Source organism: Marmota flaviventris, chromosome 5, assembly GCF_047511675.1.
Source record: "Marmota flaviventris isolate mMarFla1 chromosome 5, mMarFla1.hap1, whole genome shotgun sequence".
Taxonomy (NCBI): Eukaryota; Metazoa; Chordata; class Mammalia; order Rodentia; family Sciuridae; genus Marmota; species Marmota flaviventris.
The window spans coordinates 20,848,651-20,871,028 of record NC_092502.1 but is presented as its reverse complement, the minus strand read 5'-3'; the positions used below and the strand labels follow the sequence as shown (position 1 = coordinate 20,871,028).

The following is a 22,378-nucleotide window of genomic DNA, read 5'->3' as shown; positions in this document are numbered from 1 at the left end:
ATAATTTGTAAATTAAACTTTATCGCAGGTATGTATGTACAAGAAATACATGTAGGAATCTGAGATTTCATGCATCCACTGAGGATCTTAAAAGTATCCCCTGCAGATAAGGGGGGATCCTGTGTAGCATTTACAATTAGGTGAATTTGAAAAACAAAAGGATTTGAAGGCAGAGCCTTTATGAGTATCTATGTCTTCATTTTTTTGTTTTAATTTTACAATGTTAAAAAAATTGCTCACATATATATATAAATAGTAAACACTTAAAAATGTAAGTGAGGGGCTGGAGCTCAGTGGTAGAGCACTCACCTCACACACATGAAGCACTGGGATCAACCCTCAGCACCACATAAAGGTATTGTGCCCATCTATAACTAAAAAAAAAATTAATTAATAAATAAAAATAAAATTAAAATGTAAGTGAGTGACCAGATACTTTCACGGTCCTTGAGGCTCAACTGTAGGACACGAAGGCCAAGCTCCTAGCACTGCTACTCTGCATTTGGGAGTACTTCACACATACCTGGGTGACCCGCAGGGGGAGCGCCTCAGGGCCACTTCCACACGCAGGGACAGCAGCCTTGTTGGCAGTTACACTGGGAGTGTAAGTGGTGTGTGCTTGGAGACCAAATGATGATGCTAACATGGGTCTGTGGTTAGCTTTGATCACAAGTAGAAAAGAATGTGGGGCAGAGACATTGTCATTGACATTGCAGATTTGTTTGTCCTGTATGCCAACCCAGCCTAGAAATCTGTCAAGCAAGTGGAATTGTGAAGTACTATATGTATATGTTTGTGGTTCTTCTTGATTTCCTGTATTCTGAGTCATCAAGTCGTCTACCTTCTCGCAAAAGTCACATAGGCTCCATGGGCTTAGCTTTTTTTACACAGTGTAAGAGGAAATCTCTGCTAAAGTGATTTTCTCTCTAATCACTAAAAATAGGTGTTACAGTTGGAGATGGATAGGTCAGTCTTTCAATCAGGCTTCTCATCAATATTCTAGTCACTAACTATAAAAGCAGGTTATCTTTTGGAGCTGGTTCCCAAAATGTACCCAGATCATTATCACTCAAGTGGTCAAAAATGCACAGTTTTTGCTAGGTGCGGTGGTGTACACCTGTAATTCTAGCAGCTCGGGAGGTTAAGGCAAGAGGATCGTGAGTTCACCACCTCAGCAAAAACGAGGCTCTAAGCAACTCAGTGAGGCCCTGTCCCAAAATAAAATACAAAATAGGGCTGGGGATGTGGCTCAGTGGTCAAGTGCCCCTGAATTCAATCCCCAGTACTACACCCCGCCCCCCCAAATGCACAATTTTGTCAGGGGCAGAGGGCATACCTGTAATGGCAGAAAAATCAAAATTTTAAAGCCAACTTCTGCAAATTAGCAAGACTCTGTCTCAAGAAAAAAAGGCTAGTGTATGGCTCAGTGGTAGAGGACTAGTTCCAATCCCCAGTATTGGAGATATAAATAATAATGATCAGCACAATTTGGGGCCTACCATAGACCTGTTAAATCAGAAATGAGGGACGGGGCCCAGCAGTCTGTTTTGGCAACCCTTCACATGTTCTGATGCACACTCAAGTTTAAGGGTAAGGGAGGATGGTGTAGAGGCAGTTCCGTTGAGGGATGAAGGCCAGAGTAGGGCATGGCCACACAGTGTTGAGGTCAGGAGGTGGTCCAGCTCAGCTTAGAGTCACCCCCTGAGCAGAAACAGGTCAGTCACTGCTTTTTATCTTCCCTTCCTCGTGCTGCAGCAGCAGAAGAGAAAAAATAGAAAGCAGACATTTTAGAAAGTGTGCTCTTCTGTTCACTAGACTTAAGAACTCAGACAACTTTCTCTGCAAGCCATTGCTTGCCAGGTGTCAGTTTTGGTGTCTGTTTGGACCAGTTACCATTGAAGGAAAAGAGCCAGCTCGCTGAAGGTCATTGCCATTTGCTGAGCGTGCAGGGGATACGAAGCTTCCTTTGATGCTGGGCCTGACATTGGGATATTTCCCAATAGCATGGACAGCTTGTATTTAGCCATTTCATGATGCTGCCCCTCCTTCCTTAACCAAGGGCTATCAGGTACCTCTCCCCAGCTTGAACACTTGGAGCAGCTACATGAAACTCATTTACACCCTCAAAGACACAAAGGCAGGGAGGGCATTGCTGGTAAGCCCACCTTCCTTTCATGTTACTGCTTCCAAGCCCTGTCCAGTCTGGCACACTCTTGGGCCTAGTTCATATTCCAGCCCACGTTTTCCACTCATGCCATCACCTCCTTCCACCTTCTTGGATCATATTTCTGGTGTCCTGATTGCTGAACTTGTCCAGTTGTTTGGTCCTGGCCACTAGCAACCTAATGAGAGCATATGTACAAACTGAATTGAGAATACCCTCTTGATCTGGGGATATAGCCCCTTAGTTGAGCTCTTGCCCGGCATGTGCGAGTACCTGAATTCAGTCCCCAGCACTGGGAAAAATACCATCTTGTATGAGTGCCACACTTGAGAACTACATATAGAGATTGAAATAATTGTTCATTATCACTGCAAGGATACAAGACCTTTTTCTGGGTATCCTAGTGCTTTACATGTCTCTCCTCAAGTAGTAGAAGGTCCTAGAATCAGCTCCCTAAGGATCACAAAGCAAACTAAATTGTTACGTCTATCTTGAAGCTGCTAGAGCCATAGGTGTGGGGATGGAAGGCTGGGCTTTTTTTCCCCTTTCCTGTTTCTCCTCAGGGTACTCTGCTTAGTGTTCTTCGTTACAGACTCTATATCTACTGTAAGTATTTTGCACTGTGGCCACGTGAATCTCTCCCAGTTTCTTGTAGTTGCTGTCTTTGTTCCCCCAGTAGGAAATAATCAGTCGATTTTCAGTGCCCTGGTTTTTGTTTTGTTTTGTTTTGTTTTGTTTTTCCATTTCCTAGTTGCTGTGGGTTTCTCTTCTCAAGAGAGAAGCTCCTGCTTCCTTGACAGTTCTTGGTAAGGCTGATGTCAGCCTCCACTTATACCCTAGAGCCAAGCTAATAAAAGAATTTGAATTGGGTGGGAGTTCTATCTTTGTGCTGTGTTCTCCTGATTTGCCTTTGGCTCGAGGAAAGCAGGAGTTAGCTGCATGCCATGGTTTCCTGCCTTATCAAAGGAAGTGCAGTGTGAGCATTCATTTGTATGCAGGTATGTTCTTCAGAAAAGGAGAAAGTTGCACAGGAACTATTCCATTATACCCAAACCCAGTAGTCTTAAGGAGATGAAAATAAATGGCATATCCTCAGGATAAACTGCCTCTTGCACAGTCAGTATCTCCAAAAAGAAATGACACATAATGAATCAGTTATCATATAATGGTGTTTGGAGGGAGAGAAATTTCATACTGATCAGAACCAGTGGCAAGCAGTGGTCTCTGGTCCTAAACAATCTTGTGAGCACAAACAGTTATGGACTCTTCACTTTGCCGTGAGCAGAAGTCTGACCCTAATAGGCACATGCTGACATACTGTGGCTGAGTAAAGGTGTCAGAATTGCTACAAGTCGTAACAAAGACACCTAACTCATTGCTGTCCAGAGGGGAGGCACAGAATTTGATAGCCAGTGAGAATTATGCAGACAGGCTGCTGTCATAAATGATCCTATTGGGGGTACATGGCAACTGCTCTTGTCTCTGAGCACTTAGCCTGTTTCTGAACAGCAGGCAGGAAATTTTGTGCATGATGGTATGAGCGTGGCTTTCACGGCTGCTGCTTCCCTTCTTTCATCAAGGCATCCGTGAGTTTTTCAGACATCAGCACTTTGTTGATTCTGCTGTACAGTTTTGCTCTGTCCATTTGTTCCACTGGCCACACTCTGGTTTCAGAATCTTTCCATCCAGCATGCTAGAAATGTTTGTCTGTAAATAAATGCCTTCTTTTCCATGATGCTGCCCTAACTTTGTGACGGCTAGAACCACCCCAGGCCCTCCCTTTCTGGGCCATTCTTCATTTCACCATAGGATTATTAACTTTGAAAACTCCATTTTCAAGCTGTCATTGGCCTCCTGGGGTGTGAGAACCCTAGGCCACCTGGCCTGGCTCAGGAGAGCCCGGCAGGATGGGCCTCCCTCCTGCCTGCCCATCTCAGGTGGTTGCATCTCGCCTGCCCTTTGGCGCCTGGTTACCATCAAACTATCACACAAAGATGGGATAAGACTTCCATTGTCTCATTCTTTCCCTGCCTAAGCTGGAAGGCATCTTCCTCTTCTCAAGTCTCCTAGCACTTAATAGCTGAACCATGGACGAACTTGCGTTATGTGTATGTCTGTGTCTTCTCCCCATCAAGCTGGGCTGTGCAGGCCATCTCAGGCATCTTTACCTCCCCACGACACGCAGCACAGAGCCACGTGCACACATGGTGTCATTGGATGGATTAATTCAAGTCAGGTGAACTCAGGTCTTTTCTCCTGTGGAGACTGTGTCATCCTGTGTCTCTTAGGTGTCTCTGTCTGCCAGGCACTTTGCATACCTTGTGTCATTTAGCAAGCGGAATGTCCCATTTCACGTTCTGTTCTGGGAGTGAGAGTAGGTGAGACTAATTGTGGGATGTGAAGAGGCGGCCATACTGGACTAGAAGGGAAAGACTGATGCTGTGTGTTAGGCTAGCTCCTCCGAAAAAACAGAAGTCAAGATAAAATCAGAAGGACAGGAGCTTGTTGGTGACATACCTGTGAGGGAGATGGGGCTGCAGTGGGAGGAGGCTGGGAGAGCCCCCAGACCCCGTGGAGGGGGAAGGGCAGAGTCTGCACCTCAGTTTCAGCAAGGCCATCAGGGAGCCAGCGTTGTGTCCGTCGGAGGAGTCCCTGGTCCCTACCAGGCCTGGGCAGCCTGTGGGAGGACAACCTTAGCATGAGGTGCTGATGGATTTTAGAGTAGCCGCTGTGTCCCCTGCATTTGGAGGAGCATGTTTTCATGGCTATAGAATCAACCATACTGAAAGTTGAAAGGTTCCTTGTGCAGACAGGCCCTTCAGCTAGCGGGCAAAGTGAGGAACTAGGAAAGAAGATTTGCCCTCCACCTGCTGTTTGAACACGTGGACTCTTAGCTAGGAACAGTCTCTGTGTACTCAAAGGGAACATTTCTTTAGTGTAGACCAGCCTGAGCCAAGCCACTGCTTCCAGGGGACACTGCACTGTGGACCTAGAAGCAAGCCTTTATCCTGGACTTGGTCGCCAGCCTTCAGAGCCCGGTGGCTCGTGGCCTCTCCTGGCAGGGCTTCCTCACTTTGCAGCAGGTTGTGTGAGTGCCTCCTTTGGGCACCCCTCAGTTTTTTGTGTCTCTCCCCACTAGACTTTGGGCATCTCAGAAGCCAGGAATTACTTTTTTTCTTTAGACACTTGTGCCTTACACAGTAGACACCAAAAAAGATACACAGCTTATAATGTAAGTTGTTTTTCTGGAATGGGAGATGAGCTTGCAGTGGTCCCTCCATCGAGGGAATGGCCCATGTCCAGACAGTCCAAGGTGGACTTTGAACAGGCTTCTCCAAGATGGAGCTTCCCCTCCTGGGAAGTCTGTTGTAACTCTTGACACTTACTCTCACGTCATTTGCTCCATGTCACAGAGCCAAGGGTGGTTGCTGTTGCAGAGGGGATATTTTACTGTTGTTGGGTTTTTTTTTTTGCGTGGCACTAGGAATTGAACCCAGGGCCTCACACATGTTAAGCAAGTGCTGTACCCAAGCACTTTCAGACAGAGTCTCACCACATTGCCCAACCTGGCCTTAAATTTTTGATCCTCCTGCCTCTGCCTACTGAGTAGCTGGAAATAAAGTGTGTGCCATCACACCCAGTTTACTGGGTTTCTTTAAATGGTTTTGGGGTGGACTTTTTTTTTTTTTTTAAACTAAGCATTGAACCCAGTGGTGCTTAACCATAGAGCCACATCCCCAGCCTCTTGCTAAGTTGCTTAGAACCTCACTAAGTTGCTGAGGCTGGCTTTGAACTTGCAGTCCTCCTGCCTCAGCCTCCTGAACCACTGGGATTACCGATGTGCACCACCAGGCCCAGCCAAACTGGCAAATTCTGGGATTGCATTGCTAACAGGTTTCCTTCAGGATGTCAGGCTTGTCTTTGCTTGTTGTGATCCCTTGCCCGTTACCTGAGGCTGTGCTCCTGGCCTCTGTGCTGCTCCTGTCTATAGGCCACCCCAGGCTTTTGCTGAGGATTCTCTTAAACCAGCAGCCCATGTGTGCCACAGGATTAAGTTTGGGAAGCCTGCCTGGTAGAAAATGGCCTTCCTAGGCTCCAGAAGTTTTCTACAATAATGGCTGATCTTTCTCTGAACTCAGTTCGCTTCTGTGATGAGTTACTAGGAAGACTTTTCAGATTTAAAGACCAGAAATGAGATTTAGCTCAGTGGTAGAGTGTTGCCTAGTATGCACATGAGGTTCAGCCCCCAGTGCGGGGGCCGGGGAGTGAGAATAAAAATAAAGGTCCTGCGTCTTTAAATATTTTCCTGGGCTTTACTCTAAGGATGGGGGGGTGTACGCAAAGAGTGACAAAAGCTGCTAACGGGAGAGTGGCAAGGAGCCTGTGCCTCTAAAGGTTAGAGGCGTCTCTCCTCATCTACCCCTATTCTAACCTCCTTTGAAAACAGATCTGCAAAAAAATTTACAACAGTTTAGGAAGAATTGCAACTTTTTATTCACCATCCCAACCAGGACTTTCTAAGAACACTCCTAATTTTAAATAATCCTCCCACTGCCCCACAGATCCCCATCCATCTCTGGAATGTCCTGATATACAAACTACATAGCCCCCTTTCTTCTTTTTCTCATGGTCCTTTTTTTATATCATAAGACAGCATAAGAATCCTTGGTTGAATCACGTGTCTCGGTTTTGGTTTCATGCCCCAAGATCACCCAGGTGGGAAGAAGACCCTGGAGCACTGGGCAGATGAACAAGGTCTCATTTCCCAAGAAATGCCGTACTTGTGCAGAAGCTAAAGATGTGCTTAGAAAAATGGGGGTTTTGAGTTCAAATGCAGGCTCAGTAGAAATCTGTTGAGTTAAATGAAATTTACTGTCTGCTTCTGCTTGGAGAGGCCACATGTGGAGGGACCTCTGGGCACACCACCAGCAGGCAAGGCTTGGGGTGCCTTCACCCCACTGCACTGGGAGCAGCAGCTGATTTCCCAGCATGCATCCTGGAAGCCTGTGTCCTTGGGTAGTTCTGGCCAGTGTGACACGAACCTCTGATCTCCCAGGAGGAAACCAGCAAGACTGCCTCACTCAGATGGGCACCACAGCCTTCAAAGTAGAACTGGCCTAGAAGTTCTCATATTATTTAAAAGCAGGCATTTCTTTAACTGCACAGAGGTACTATGTATTTTATGATCAGTCAGGAAGGCAAGATCTGTTGGTATCGTCCCACTTCTCTTGGCTCCTGTATTTATTTGTGTTTTTGCTTTTCCATTGCAGGTAAACTAAAAGATCTTGGGAACTTGGTTCTCCGACCTTTTGGGCTCTCCACAGAAAATTTCCAGATCAAACAAGATTCCTCTACTGGCTCCTACTCCATCAATTTTGTTCAGAATCCAAATAATAATAGATAACAAAGATAACAATAGCTTTAAAACCTGACTTGGAAATTGTGTGCTGCTTGCTGTTCGCAAGGGGCAAGGCCCTGCCAATATTTAATTTTCAAAAGCATCTTAATCTAAGCTAGTCCAAAAGGCTACCAGTAGAGCCTAGAGCCACCTCTTCACTCTTGTTTCATGGTCAGAGTGGAAGGTACTTCTAATGCAATGAGCCTCATTTAATTTCATTTTAAGGTGGTGTCTGTGCAGCTGTTGTCCCTGGTTGACTGTCCTTTGTCCAGGAGGAAGTCTGCTTGGCAAGGCTGACTTCCCTGAGCCACACAAACCCACTAGCCTAGCAGACCTGTGGTCTGGGAGACTGCCTGGATGTGATTGACAGCCTCCTCGGGGTCCCTGGAGTCTGCTGCCCCTCCCTGATCACACAGCTCCTGGCTGCTGTGCAGGGTCTCCAGGATTCCCTGGTTTCCTCTGTAATAATAAAAGCTTTCTTTGGTGGTCTGGACTGGGTTGTGATTTTGTCCCCTTCTCAACAGCTAAAGTCCACTGGCTTTGGGCAGTAGTGTTGGTTTCAGGCAGCATGGCTGATTCCAAATTCCACAAATCTGCCAAAGTTATAGTTGCTGCCTTGAAGATTTATCTTGAAGAGATGACCATCCTATGAACTAGAATTCAGAAGTTCCACCTCAGGAGCTGTCTTGGGCCCTTCAGGTTTGTGCAGATGATTATGAAATCAGTGGTTTTGACCAAGCCTTCATTGTAATTTCAATTTAAAATAGCTTCATTCAGGAATGGTCGTGTGCAGATCCCAGAACTAAACCATATTCTTTCAGACATGTGACACCAAAGGTTTGCAGGAGAGATGATTTTCCTAGTCATCTGTTGGTGCTGGGGAAAAGTTTTCTCACTCTTATTTGAGTGCACAGGTGGGACGTATAGGTTCATGTGGGGACTCTGTAAGTGGCATGCACCAAGGACTGTGCAGGTGGGTCCTGCTGGCTGCAGAAGCCCCAGTACAGGATGCTGTAGACAGGGCGGGAGGGGATGTAGACTCCTTCACAATCTTGAAAAATTGAAGGGCTAAGGTGGTAGTTCAGTGGTAGAGTGTGTTTCTAGCATGCACTAGGTCCTGGATTCAGTTCCCAGGACAGCAAAAGAAAGGGAAAACATTTAAACTTTCCATTTTGTGAATTCTATCTATTTTAATGTGTTCTGAATTCTACAACTACAAATTAAAATAATTTTAAAATATTTAGTTAATTCCTTGAAAAATAACATTTTGTGTTAACATGAAAAATATTAAAAATATCTTCCGAAGCATGTTTTAGTGAGAAGTAATGACATCTTGCACTTGTGCAAGCCTCTTGACTGACAGCCAGCAGGATTCTCTTGTCTGCTTCTGTGCTCAGTGTGTCATACTATCACATGTCATGTGGGAAAAGTCTACCTCATGCTCATGACAGATTGACAGTGAAGAGAGCACATAACCCCCAACATTACAAAGATAGTTTTGACCCCACGGGCACCTGAGAGGGTCTCAGGAATGCCTCGGGAACCTTGAACTGCATTTTGAGAATTGCTTTGTGATTACTAGGACTTTGGAGCTAGATGGTGGAGACTACTGAAAGACCATCCCTACCTCCAATGAGCAGGAAATGGACAGTTTGCTTAGTTAAGAGATGCCAGGGCCTGCCATTGCCTCAGGGTGTGGAGGCCTTGCTCTTAGGCAAGCTCCCTCCACCACCACACTGAAATCTTAACAGAGTGCCAGGCCAAGCCAACCTTGCAGGCTTCCAGGGAGTGGGCCAGGCAGTGCATCTGGAAAGAAAAGGAAGGGATCTCAATAGGCGTGAGTTTGCTCAAGCCAAGGCGGTTTTTGTCCAGCACCTACCTGCTTCCGAAATCTAGAAGAAAATGCTTGACCATAAAAAAGTTGTGAAAGAATGCAAAAATAGGGAAGAAGGTGCCTATATTTGCCTATTCTGCTAAAATGTATGATTTTAACATTCTGTGATGCCCAACCAAAAAAGGTAGAGCAGAGTTCACTTTTTCTGGTGCTGGGAACTGAACCCAGGGCCTCACACGTGCTAAGCACATGCTCTATCGCAGAGCTGTACCCTCAGCCTCCAGAGTTTACTCCTAAGGTCATCACACTGTAGCATGGTATATATTCTTATTCATACAGTATTGCAATAAATCAAAATAACTTTGGATCTCCTTTTAGAATTGCTTTGAGGACTCTATAAAACATTCTTTAAAATACTATGATCTGGGGCTGGGGATGTGGCTCGAGCAGTAGCGCGCTCACCTGGCATGCGTGCGGCCTGGGTTCAATCCTCAGCACCACGTACAAACAAAGATGTTGTGTCCACCGAAAACTAAAAAATAAAATATTAAAAAATTCTCTCTCTCTCTCTCTCTTTAAAAAAAATAAATAAAATAAATACTATGATCTGTTGTTTCCCTGTCTACTGCCATGCTAAGTAGACAGTGAGTTCCTAGAAGGGAATGGCCATACTCTTAGCACCAGCACCTACATTCCACTGGAAACTTGGTCTATTGGAACTGGAACAAGACATGGTCTCAATGTGACAACCATCAATATGCAGAATTCTTCAGATTCTTGTGCTTTATTCAGTGCCTGTTTTGAAAAATGTTTTTTTTGCGCCAGATACAGTGGCACAAACCTGTAATCCCAGAATTGAGAAAGCTGAGGCAGGAGGATCTCAAGTTCAAGCCCAGCCTAAGAGGTAAAGTGCCCCTAGGTTCATCCCCAGAACAAACAAAAATTCCAGTCTCTTCTGTAACATGCCACATGTGCTTCCCTTCTCTCACAAGCACAGCTGGCTTGATCAGTTGTATTTGTTTTTAACCTTTTGCTCCTTATCCCTCTCCCCCTACAATGCCACATCTTCTCACTTAACAGGTAACTGTAGTTTTAAGTGAAGAACTCTACACCATGTCCGGATGCAGAGGCTAGGGAGTGGCTGAGCCTCCTTGGCTAATGACCTTAGCCACATCACCACTGGGCCTGTATCTGAGATTCTGCAAAATGCCAGATTTCACATGCTGTCCCTGCAGAATTGCTCGGATAGTCAATAGGCACAATGCAAAGCTGTCCTTACTACATCTGGTGTCGATAAAGGTAGGGGAACTGCTTTAGGAAATGTTGTCTGGCCTGTGGTTGTTTCTGCTGCTCCTTGAGTCTGAACTGGCCTCCAAGACCACTGGTGAGCAGCATGTCACACAGCTGCAAGCTAGAACATAGGGGATTTAAGGAAGACCAGACATGGTTGTTTTAGGGGCATCTTACTGTCCCAATCGACAGTGGCATAGAGAGCTGGCAATAGGTATTAAAAAATAAAGATATATTTTTGCAGGTGTATGGTCCTAAGAGCTAATCAGGCCTGCAAATCCTGTCCCTGCAACCAGCTTAGCAGGACTTGGAATGTTAAAGGGGAAGACCATGATAGGAGACCAAAAAAGAGGGCTGCTGAGGCAGCTTTGCAGGTCAATGGTGACTTTAATTTCCTTGAGGAAGATAAAGGGAAGAGTCCAAAAAAATCTCGAGACTAGACTGCAGTCTGAGAATCCACACAGATCGGTGACAAGCCCTTTCCATTTCCTGTTAACAGTGCTTTCTTCTAAGCCTGCCCAAGGAGCTGCTGAAGCTCAGTGGAGCTGTCCCAGTTCAGATGCGTCCTGTGAGTCTGCAGCCCAGTGGCAACTGCCAGCCCTGGCTCTATGTCCCTTCCTTCTGCTCTCTGATCACTTCCCCTCTTCCCTGCCTACTCTCTCCTCCCTTATTTTTTAAGGCCTTAAACTCTTTCTGTATTAACTCCTATCTGTACTTGACCAATGTTTGCAGTCCTTTTCAGCCTCTGTACGAGGCCTGACAAGCTGAATCCTATCACTTGGCTTTCCTTGAAAAGGGAAGTTTGTGCACATTCCACCAGAAGTGGCTGGAAGATCTGTGCCTTCAGTGAACTATACAGTTGCGAGGTGTAGAGGGAAAAGAGGTGAGCATTTCCCATCACTTCCTTCTGCAGAGTATAGAGCTGTCTTGAGCCCACACCAGACTGAGTCTGTTAATACTCCTGGTAATGAAAAATTGATTACTTGGGACCAGCCAGCCCAAGAGGCAGGGCTAAACAAAGCTTAGTGCATCCGAAAGACTGCTTAAAACCATTCAAGGGGCAAAGAAAGAGAAAGCTATTGTATGAAAACTAGTGAGTATGTCCCAGTTTTTATATTTCAAAGCATCAAAAATTTCAATCTTCAAGGCAGGCAGGACAGCAAGTTTGAGGTCAGCCTGGGCAATTTAACAAGACCCTGCTTACAAAAGGGCTGGGGGTGTAGCTCAGTGGTATAGTGCCCTGGGTTCAATCCCCAGTGCCACAACAAAAATTCCATCTTCCTCACCACAAGTTGGTACTTGTCAAAGCTAGGGATGGGAACACAGTGGGTTAGTTTTATGTTTTGTTTTGTTTTGTTTAATACATTTAGATTTTCTATAATTAAAAAATAAAATGTTCTATTTTCCAACCCCCCTGAGATCTGCAAGCTGGAAGTAAAGCTCCGTCATACAAAGTTCCACCCGCCAGACCAAGGCTTCCTTTCTTTTTCCCTTCACTCCAGGGGAAATAAGCAGCTCACATTTCCTGCTTATGGGACAGCAGGACCTGCTGCCTCACTGCCATGGCAGCCCACAGTACTAATTTGTGGCAGTGACTCAGTCAGTGTCAGCTAGTCTTTGTTCCTATTAGTCCCTGTGCTAGTTCTCACTAGAGTATGACCTGACAAAATGGGAACTGTCACCAGGCACTGGGGCTTAGCGGCCTGTCAGTATGATGGAGGTGAAGGGAACATGTCTTTTGGGTTCCAAATGAAGAGCTGGACCCAGAGATCCTAGAGTCTTACTGTCTTGCGTGGGGTGGAATGCCAGACTGCTGGCCACCAGATGTCCATCTGGTTCACACAGCAGCTGCCACATGCCACCCCAGCACACAAGCATGCAGCTTCCAGTCAGTCAGAAATTCTAAGCCCAAAACTGTTCAGGGAGCTACAGGAGCCCCCAGGGTGACAAGTGAGGGAACAGAGCGAGGTAAGGAAAGCAGTATTTAAACACTGAAGGGGGAAGGTTTGGGGAGGCCATGATGTGGCACATCAAGCTGTTTTGTAGGGGTGTTCTGACTGCTCCAAAATAGTATGCCATTTACAGCTTTGCCTCATGCACTTGATTGGGAGAAAAGGCCTGACAGTTTTCTAGGGCAGTGTGACACTTAAGCTGGATTCTGCCATTGGTGAAGTTGGCAGCAGAGAAAACAGTTCCTGCAAAGCTTTTCTGCCTGCCTTGTTTTCTGCAGGTCTAACATTCAAGCATGTGAAAGATCACAGCCATTGCTGTCTCACTGAAGGCCTGAGCATGCTTTTTCTGGGGTAATAACTGTCACACTACCCTTTTTCCTTGTGACACTTCACACTGATGTTATAGTGTACCTTACTTGGAAAATTTGAGCTGTCTTCTCAGGATCTGCAGCAGTTAAAATACTGAACGTAGTTCACATAACTACAAAATTCCCTGATGTCTCCCCAGCATCTTGAACCTTGACTGAATAGGAACTGAAGAGCTTGGTTGGTGAGACTGAACTTCCACACCCAATTCTGGCCAGTAAGTTCCGTGTGACTTTGTGGCCAGGAAAGTCACTGATAAAAGGACCCTTTCATATCACAAATTTGCCATCCCTCCTTTACTTCAGAAAATTGTTTCTACAAACTTGCCTCACAAGGAAATAATGAATGGGCTAATCCTAGAAGTATTCTCAACTTTTAATGACCCAGTCACTGACCTGGCCAGTTCTTCCTCTGGCACAGTATTCCTGAATCATCATCTCTTTCACCCAATTCATTACCTTCTGAACACCAAAGCAAAGGAGGAGTCATTAATGTTAAGGCCATAAACTGTCATTCTGAATAAGCAGAGATTTGGCAGAACACTCATCACTAAATAAAAGTGTGCTTAATAAACACTAAATGAAACAGGAAAAAATGAGGTATTGGATATAAAAATAAGAAAACAGCTTATTTTTATCTAAAATATTTGCCATGACAGGAAGGAACTTTTGTGACCTATACATGATTCCAAGGTATGGCTCAGAAGTTACACTTCTTTATCTAAAGACCAACATCAATATTTCAGGTTGTACCATGTGTTTCCTCGCTTGTTCCCTGTACCTTGTAGGAGGTGTCTATCCCTACACACATGTACCTGCTCAGGAATGGTCTCAGGTAGGCCTTCCCTGGTAAGCAAGCATGTGGCTTAACTTCTCTTGTTGTCTCTAGTTCCATTTTTGTTAGTGAGAAACTTGAGAAAAAGGGTATTAACAGAGCAGATTCCAGTGGCCTCCTTTTTATACTCCTTTAGATAAACTGAAATGGGAGAATGAGAGGAAAGATTACTATGTATACTCTGGAATAACAGCCTTCTAAAGGATTGTTTTACAGAAATGGAAAAAGGGTGGGCAGGACATACTGACCTAAGATTCTGGGTCAGTCCTGAAAAATCTCACTTGTCTGGTGGATTTGAAAAGGCTACTTTTTTCCCTAACAACTAAGTGTTTCAGGTTCTCAAATCAAATGTTTGACCTCCTGTCGGATATGGTGGGCTTTTAAAGAAGCAGCCATTCATCATGAGGTTAGGATGCCTTAATGTTACAACAAAACCAGACAAACCTCAGTGGCTGTTTAATTATATCCAACTCAGAAGGATATGTTATTTCCATCAAAAAAGTAGTTGAATTGTACACAGGGTCCTAACTAAACTATTTCACCTTCCTTATCCTTAGTTATAAAGAACTCCATGAAGTCTCCTAGTGATCAGAAGCCTCAGACTGTTCTTAAGTATGTTCTTAAGTATGTTGCTACCCTATATGCTGGGCACTGTGGCACTTATCTGAACTCCCAGTGGCTTGGAGGCAGAGGCAGGGGGATCAAAAGTTCAAGACCAGCCTCAGCAACTTAGCAAGCAAGGCCCTCAGCAATTTAATGAGGCCTGTCTCAAAATAAAAAGGGCTGGGAATGTAGCTTAGTTGGTAAAGCACTGTTAGGTTCAATCCCCAATATCAAAAAAAAAAAAAAAAAAAAAAAAAAAAGAACAAAAAAAGAAATATTGCTGAACAGCTTCCTGAAGTACAAAGAATGACTGAATTTCAATAGATAAAAATGATAATCCTGTAAAACTAACTCTTAAAAAAAAAACTAACCCCTACAAAGTAAAAGTTTTTAAATAACTAAATTTTAAAAAAATCAAAGACTTTATTGGATAAGTGTTACACAACATTCTTCAACATTTAACTCTGAGCATACTTAAGATGAGAAACAATTTTTGTCATTCAAGTCTACAAAATGAAATAGGCTTGTGAAGATTTGAAATACAGACAAAAGGTAGCATGAAGCAAAGCTTAAATATTAAGCAACTAAAGCAATATAAGTGATGTCACAACATGGTCTAGATTTTAAATACCACCAAGTTTCATTTTTTAAAAAATGAAAATCTAGTTTGCAACAAAACATCTTTGAGAATTTATTATGAGAAAAAATATTTAGATACTTAAAACTCGATCTCTCCCATTTATTTTGCCTTTATATTATTACTTCTTGGTCATTCCCATTACTCTACACAAAGAATCCTAAAGCTTAGTTTAAAATCCTCATTATACAATCCACGTGTAATCCCACCAAGGCTTGGGAGTCATCTGGTTCTTGAAATGAGCCTAAAAGGTACTGCTGGTGTTAGGTATCTGAAAGGCCAAGATGACCCATGCCATCACCCTTGGGCCATCTAGAGTAGGGCACCTGATAGTACCTGTCATCTTTAGAATTTCCTGCTGCTATAGTTCCTGAGCTGACTTTTTCCAATTTGATAAGATATATAATGACTTCATAATACTGAATCTTCCAAAAAGACAACTGTAGGATGCAGTCAACACTTTTAATTACTTGCAATGTAATTAGGATTTGTATTAAGCTCACAAGGCTCAAGACTGCATGTTTTCTTGAGTTGTAAAAAACAATCAGTCAGATAAATTAAATATTCTAAAACTTTCACCTAGAACATTTTATCAATCCTGAGCATGTGGTCATTAGGTAATTCCAAACCTATACAGTAAGATCACGGAAAGTTAGAACACCTGAGCCAAGTGCTCAGCTATCTATTATGTTGCTTCAAATGAATTTGTGGGGTTTTTTTTTTTTTTTTGGCATTTTTTTTCTTTCTTTTTTTTTTTTTTAACAAGTAACCAATATGGAATAATCTTTCTGATTTAAAAAATAAATCAGTATTGCCACTAAAAAACTTCAGTTTTTTTTATTAAAAGTACGGCACCATCAAATATAAAATGCCTTAAAAATGTAGTACTAACAGGTCCATCTGATTTTCTCATGTTTTCTCCATTCATTAAAAAAGAAAAATTAAAGTTTTTCATAATATGTACTTATCAAAGAAAGAAATTATGGTCTCTACTAAGAATTCGTGTTCCATGCACAGAAAGTTCAAGCTATCTTTATGGATCTCTTCTGGCCACTCATCCCCCAGGGCCAAGTCCTACCTGACACCTGTGAGAATTTCTTGCAATTAGATGGAGGGGCTCTCTGTAAAGAGGTCTACATCAAAATTCAGATGTTGTTACCTCTTCTGAACAAGATAAAATCAATAAGGACAGAGACAAGAATAAAACTTTTTCCAGCTCAGTAAATTAAGAACTAGCTCTTGGAGTATACATTTTCACTCCAAGGTCAACACTAGACTATCCACTTGGAGTCAAAATATGAAAAGATAAGCATGTAGTTATGAAAATGTGCACAAAATGTTAAATACTAGTGGCAAATAAATACACCTTAATATGTTCTAACAAGCAAACATGTATTCAAGATAATACAGCCCTGCTTTATTAAAGAAAGAAATGATCCAAATTTGTTTGTGGAGTGGGGCACTTTGCCATCCCTCCAGAGGGATGTTAGATAATCTTTCCTCTTGTTTCCACTGGCACCCTGAAGGAGACATTGGCCTTAGCACGAGACTATTGCTGTTTCATAAGAACCATTCTAGAAATACCATTGCTCATATCTGAACTGATTAACATAAGCCTTGGAGCAAGCACGAAGTTTAGGTATGAAAAATAATTCAGCATTTCTACATCATCCCGTGCCCTTTAGGCCTGTCCAGACTGTACTGATAAGAACTTCACATTCTAAGGAAGTTATTGTCAGTGATTCTCCATATGTAAGATTCAAGTGAGTTCTTACGTGTATTCACATCACTTTCTCCTCATCTCATGCATAATTTATTGCAGTAGTTTTAGAAAATATTCCCTAATACCTTTTCTTCAGTTTATTATAATGCAAGTGCCCCTTTATAGACTTTTGGGTTTAACCACTGCCTTAACATTTACTTCTTAGTGCAGCTTTAAAAATCTCCAATTTCATTCAGTCCTGATGCTCTGATGTTCTCTGTCATTGTGGTACAGGTCCATGAAACCAGCAGCCTGCTAATGTCTTTGTGCTGAAATATAGTAAAGAAAAGGAAGAAAATGTAGTTAAGCACAGGTAATTATATAAGAAATAAAGAAGTCCTTGTTTAAATTAAGCCCTATATAGATTTATGGGACTTTTTCTTTTAAATTAGTTAAACTTGACCATTTTTTTGAGGAAAAAAACTTACTGCCATTCTAAACCAGAAGCATTTGTTATTTCTGAAGTTTATGTGGCCAAATTCCAACACAAGTTAAATGCTGCCATCTTCACATAATCATTCTGCACTTGAGTCTTTATATATATATATATATATATACATGTTCATGAATATTTGCCTACTGACAGGGAAATTTTAACTTTGTTCTTTATGTTGACATACCAAGGTAATAAGAAGTCAGCATAGCTGGTATGGACTACTGGGAAACACGAGCCTTCTCTAGCACAAGAGAGCCTACAGTCTTAGGAAGCAAAATTTATATAATAGAACCAGTCTACTGAAAAATCAACTGAAGATCACCCTGTTTGCACATGTGCACACAGTAAATAAGAGGGGAGTGGAGGGTGCCTCCCCAGAGGTAGACACAGCACATCAGAAGGCATCAAGAGTACCATTTTGATACTGGAAGACAACTGAGGTACACTGGTTAGACCACAGTGTCCCTTATTACACCAGCAAACTTGATTACTGACAAAGCTTACTTCACCACAGCTCCAACAAAAAACAGGACTCAAGCATGTGCTTACAGAGAGCAAGGCTTATAAAAATTACTGCCAAGTAGCATGACCAATGCCCAACATTACCAACCTCCTAATATCACAAAGTAGTAAGAATCCCACTGAAACCCTCTATAATCAATGGGAGCTTCTCTCAATGTGGGAGCTTAAGTGCCAATGAAAGTTTGAACTCCAGAAGAAGCGATCCATGGAAAGAAACATGAGTTTGTTTACTTGTTTGTTTTTTGTCAAATGCATTTTTAAACCAGAGATATGGTATTTTGGTGAAATAATAACACACAAACAATGCAAAAAAGGAAAAATGAAACCACCCCATCCTTCTCAATGTTTACTTCCAAACAAAGTAGGCGACTTTCCTGTGGTATTATTTAACAGAACACTTGACTTTATGTTAACTTCCCAGTGTTGTCGTGCTTCATCTGCTTAGTGGATCAAGGCCTATAAGATAAATTCCACAGGACATCCTATCACATTTCTTTACAAACAATGAAAAATGACTTGTAGCCATAAATAATGCACACATCAATATGAAAGGCGGAGGCAGTCCTCGCTTCTGAAGAAAAAGAATGATTAAGTTTTATAATTCCACGTTAAGAAAAGTTTTTACTTTCTAAAAGTAAGAGATCCAGCTTATATGATCACAATCCTCACAGATTTAGACTCACATAAAACTTTTTTGAGAGAAAAAAGGGTCAATGCCACATATGATTCCATTTCCTTCTATTTTTGAGTCTCAAAACCTGACTGATCTTCCTGAGGCCTCCTCAAGTTCAGTTAAGATCAGAGAAGGAAAGCCAAGGATTCCTATGAGAGGGGCAGAAAACCGAAACCACTGTTCCCTCAAGAGATCACTGTAAGGTAGCTACCACCATTACAGATGAGTCCCAAATTCAACCAGTCTCTGATCTAAAACATGCCCTTCTGACACAGCTTGCAAATTATAACTCATTTGCAACTATTTAGCTCTTCAGTAGCTGCAAAAATACCAGGTTAACAGCGCTGCCCCTACCCCAAAAGAAAGGCTAAATACTTACTACTTACATTAAGAAAGTAATAAAAGATCATAAATTCAAAAGGAGCATAGCAACAACACAAAAATCCCTGAACTTTTCCTACCAAATAAGAGTCCAAAATAAGCCATTCAGGCATCATCTAGGAAATCAATAAAAGCTTATGGAAATAGATTATAACTACATTTCAGTATTTTACCACCCCTGGAATTCTTACCTTATGTAAATGACAATGGTTCTGAGATGAATTCAACATTGTGTGTGTGTGTGTGTGTGTGTGTATTCATACTTATGTATACAGGAAGAAGCAATCACTCATAGGAAATTAAAGACATGAATATAAAAGTGACAAAGATTGAAATAGGGAAAAAAATGAAGAAACCCAGTACTTGATTTTCATGGATACGCAGCTATTTGATATAATTCTTCAAAGAAACTCCCAACTGCTACCATCCTACAAGAAACTGTGCTCAATTTATGGAAACTCACAGGAAGCTCTGCTTCTTCATCACAGCAGGTAGAATCAATTAAAAGTTATTTTCACTCATTAAAGCTATCACCTACATGAAGTACATCCAGCTATCAAGGTCAATGAAAACTAAAGAAAAAGGACTAATGAATTCTTTGAAATCTAGCCTAGTCTACTTCAGGAATGATTAAGTGATGACATGATGCCCTCTTCACTTCGTGGCAGGGCTTCAAACAGACAGACCTGCCCGTTTCACTGTTAACTTCAATGCTCCCAGTCTGAATCCACAGTGGTCTGTCAGACACTGTAAGGGAGCAGCAGGACTCGTCACTGTCTGATGTAATAGCTGCCATTTGTTGAGACCTATGGTAGAAAAAACCAAGTTAACAAAAATAGAGCAGTCATTTGAGTTCTTTTTCATCTATTTTACAAAAAAAAATAATTTAAAAATAAGACCAAAATTCAGTTGAATTTTCATAATGAATGTATTCTGGATAAACTGCTGGCTTCACAGAATGCGAAGCTTTGATACTACAAGACTTGAGAGCCGAGCAGACGCACTAGCCTCGGCCAGGAGGGGGCACACTCCAGCTCAAGTCCAAGCAGCAGCAAAATGCCAGGGGTACATAACTATGCTGCCCTCCAAGAAAACTTAGAAGCAAAAGGGGACTCACATTTAATGTTCCTGACCCCAAAAAAGTAACTGCTAACCCTAGCCTAGGGTTGGGGCAATTCTGATCTTCAACAAGGTCTGCAGTATCCTCCCTCGTATCACATCATTCACAAACTCTGAAGACCTGTTTCCAGAAGACCATCCATCATCTTAAGCCCCTTTTCCTTCCACAGGGATGACCACCTTGCATACTACTCAGGACCTAACATTTATGAGGTGATAACTGGTTGAAAAATAGCAGTTATGATGAGTTAAACCTCAGGCTTTCACAACAGAGACTCCAAATACTAAGCATAATTCCAATGAAGGACTGGTCTTTTAAGCTTTCATTTAACATATTTGCTTGTTTGCTTACCTCCTCTTCCCTAGATTAAGTACAAATAAGAATTAATTCACCTGTCACTTCAGTGTACTCAACTCAAGGGTCACTGATTTAGATAGTTTTAAGATTCTAATCAGAAGCAGTCACATATGATAAAAAAAGTTTTTTAAAAGGGCTTTCTGACATTGAAAAGGAAAAATCCTGTATATACCTAAGGTTTAAATATAATTATCTCTGAGTTTTAATCTAGATGAAAACAATTTTTAAATGAGGTTTAATAATGAGGTTATTTTGCAAGGGAAAAATTAAATATACTATAACCCAGTAATCATGCAAGAAAAAGGAATCTGAATGCACTAGAGGACTTCTCTTTGGAAACTGTCCCTAAGTAAAACTTCTGTTAGGTTCCAACAATCATTCTAAAGAATCTGTTTTTTGATTCTAAAGCAGGGAGCTAAGATACATCAAAGAATGATCTATCTCATCTTCTCCTATATATTTCCTCTTTGGCAAGCTCCTGGAATGCTATATAAAATATCAATATGCCAGTCCCCTCCACAGCGCCTGGCTTGTGAGTCTGGTGCTAATATTTAACGTGAGTTTCCCTTCAATGCTTCCAGGGTCTCCATGTTCTCTTTAGAAATTCATCACCATGCAGGATCTGCGTTAGGAAGAGCCAGGGAGCCTGGCTGTGACGCAGTGAAAGGAGGGATACCCCCCTGGAAGGTGCGATTTCCCTGGAAGTTCCTCATTTGGTCCTTTAAGAGAAAGCTGCTGCGAAGGCCCTATTCCTGGGAGGCAGCAGAGATCTAAAGGCACAAATCAGAACAGGGTGTCAACAGTCAGTCCCCCTTTTGGAGTGAAAGAAGGAAGTAGAAGAGGTCATGCTCTCAGTGCAAAGTCCAGCATTGAAAACTCAACGATTAAGATTATACACATGTACCTATTAGTTCACTAAACACTCAATATAGATTTTAATACAAGGGGATGCAACACAGAAGAACCGGAAATGAATAAATAGTACCTCATTTTACAAGACATTCTGGTTTTCTAGCCTTAGTGCTCTTTTTCTAACCAGTTATTTTTCTAGTTTTGGACAAACTGCACATAGTTCTTCCCAGCACACCAGGACTCACACCTAGATGCGCCACTCCCTGCAAAATTCCTTGCTAAAATCTAAACTGGGAGAAATCATAGGTTTGTAATCAACAACATCTCAAAAATGAATCATGGGTAAAAATGACTATCCTTTGGAAAATAGGGCCATGAAACATAAATCTTGGCCTTGAAATGTTAAGTATATCCCTCCTGGGAAGGGAAACAGCTTCCTTCTCAATCAAACCAGTAGCCACGCAATTTTTTCAAATTAATATCCACTGCTTACTGCTCACCAAAACATTAAAATAACAAAATGCCAAGGTCCCAAGGGAACACAACATCTGTGCAAATCCACAGTTACTTAAAATCTGACAGGTATAGCTTTGTGGTTCTAACACCTTTGTCATTGTCAAGCTCTGACAGGAGCTTCATGCAAGGAGCTCAGTCTTCTCAGAGCCAGGGGAAGGATTTGGGAGGTACAGGCCATGGGAGGTGGTGATCAGTTGTTAGTACATATCCTATCCATACATAAGTAGATGATCATTTCTAATCACGCCACGCCCTGTGCTTGCCACAGAGTGGAAATGGGAGTTACATACATGAGTGAAGTATGTTACATGAAGAGTAAAAATATGCTAATGTGAGTTAAATAGGAGTTTTCATCATGGTGTCCTGTGACCTCCAACCTACCTACCCTCCTCAAATGCCAGTTAAAATCAGTGAGTTCATGCTACTTCTAGAAATCTGTGAATAATCATACCGTGATGACTGGAATAATCACACTGATTATTGAAACCTAAATAACATTTTTTTCATTTAAAATGAATGTATGTCACAAAAAATAGTTATCAAAAACCATCAGAATGAAATTTCTCTGCCATTTACACAAAGATGGTGTTAATGATAGGAAGTACTTATGTAGGTCTTGTGCCAGGCACTTCTCTAGTGCTTTAAATATCTAAATTCTCACCATTACCTTAAGAAGAGTTA

The 22,378-nt window shown here is 42.2% G+C and overlaps 2 protein-coding genes across 5 annotated transcripts in view; one reads left to right on the top strand and one right to left on the bottom strand.

Annotated features, from left to right (window-relative positions):
• Ttc1 (tetratricopeptide repeat domain 1) overlaps positions 1-8,055 on the top strand; it is a 49,903-nt gene extending 41,848 nt beyond the window's left edge. For all 3 annotated transcript variants that reach the window (XM_027938674.2, XM_027938675.2, XM_027938673.2), the window contains exon 8: positions 7,435-8,055. In XM_027938674.2, coding sequence (XP_027794475.1) covers positions 7,435-7,568 — 134 coding nt within the window. In that variant the 3' untranslated portion in view covers positions 7,569-8,055. The remainder of the gene's footprint in view (positions 1-7,434) is intronic.
• Positions 8,056-14,840: 6,785 nt separating this feature from the next.
• Positions 14,841-22,378, bottom strand: part of Pwwp2a (PWWP domain containing 2A) — a 37,363-nt gene continuing 29,825 nt past the window's right edge. Inside the window, exons 3-4 of one of the 2 annotated variants that reach the window (XM_027938693.3) lie at positions 19,539-19,658; positions 14,841-17,109 (exon numbers count right to left, since the gene is read on the bottom strand). In XM_027938693.3, coding sequence (XP_027794494.1) covers positions 17,096-17,109; positions 19,539-19,658 — 134 coding nt within the window. In that variant the 3' untranslated portion in view covers positions 14,841-17,095. The remainder of the gene's footprint in view (positions 17,110-19,538; positions 19,659-22,378) is intronic. The other variant, XM_027938694.3, reaches the window with a different exon arrangement.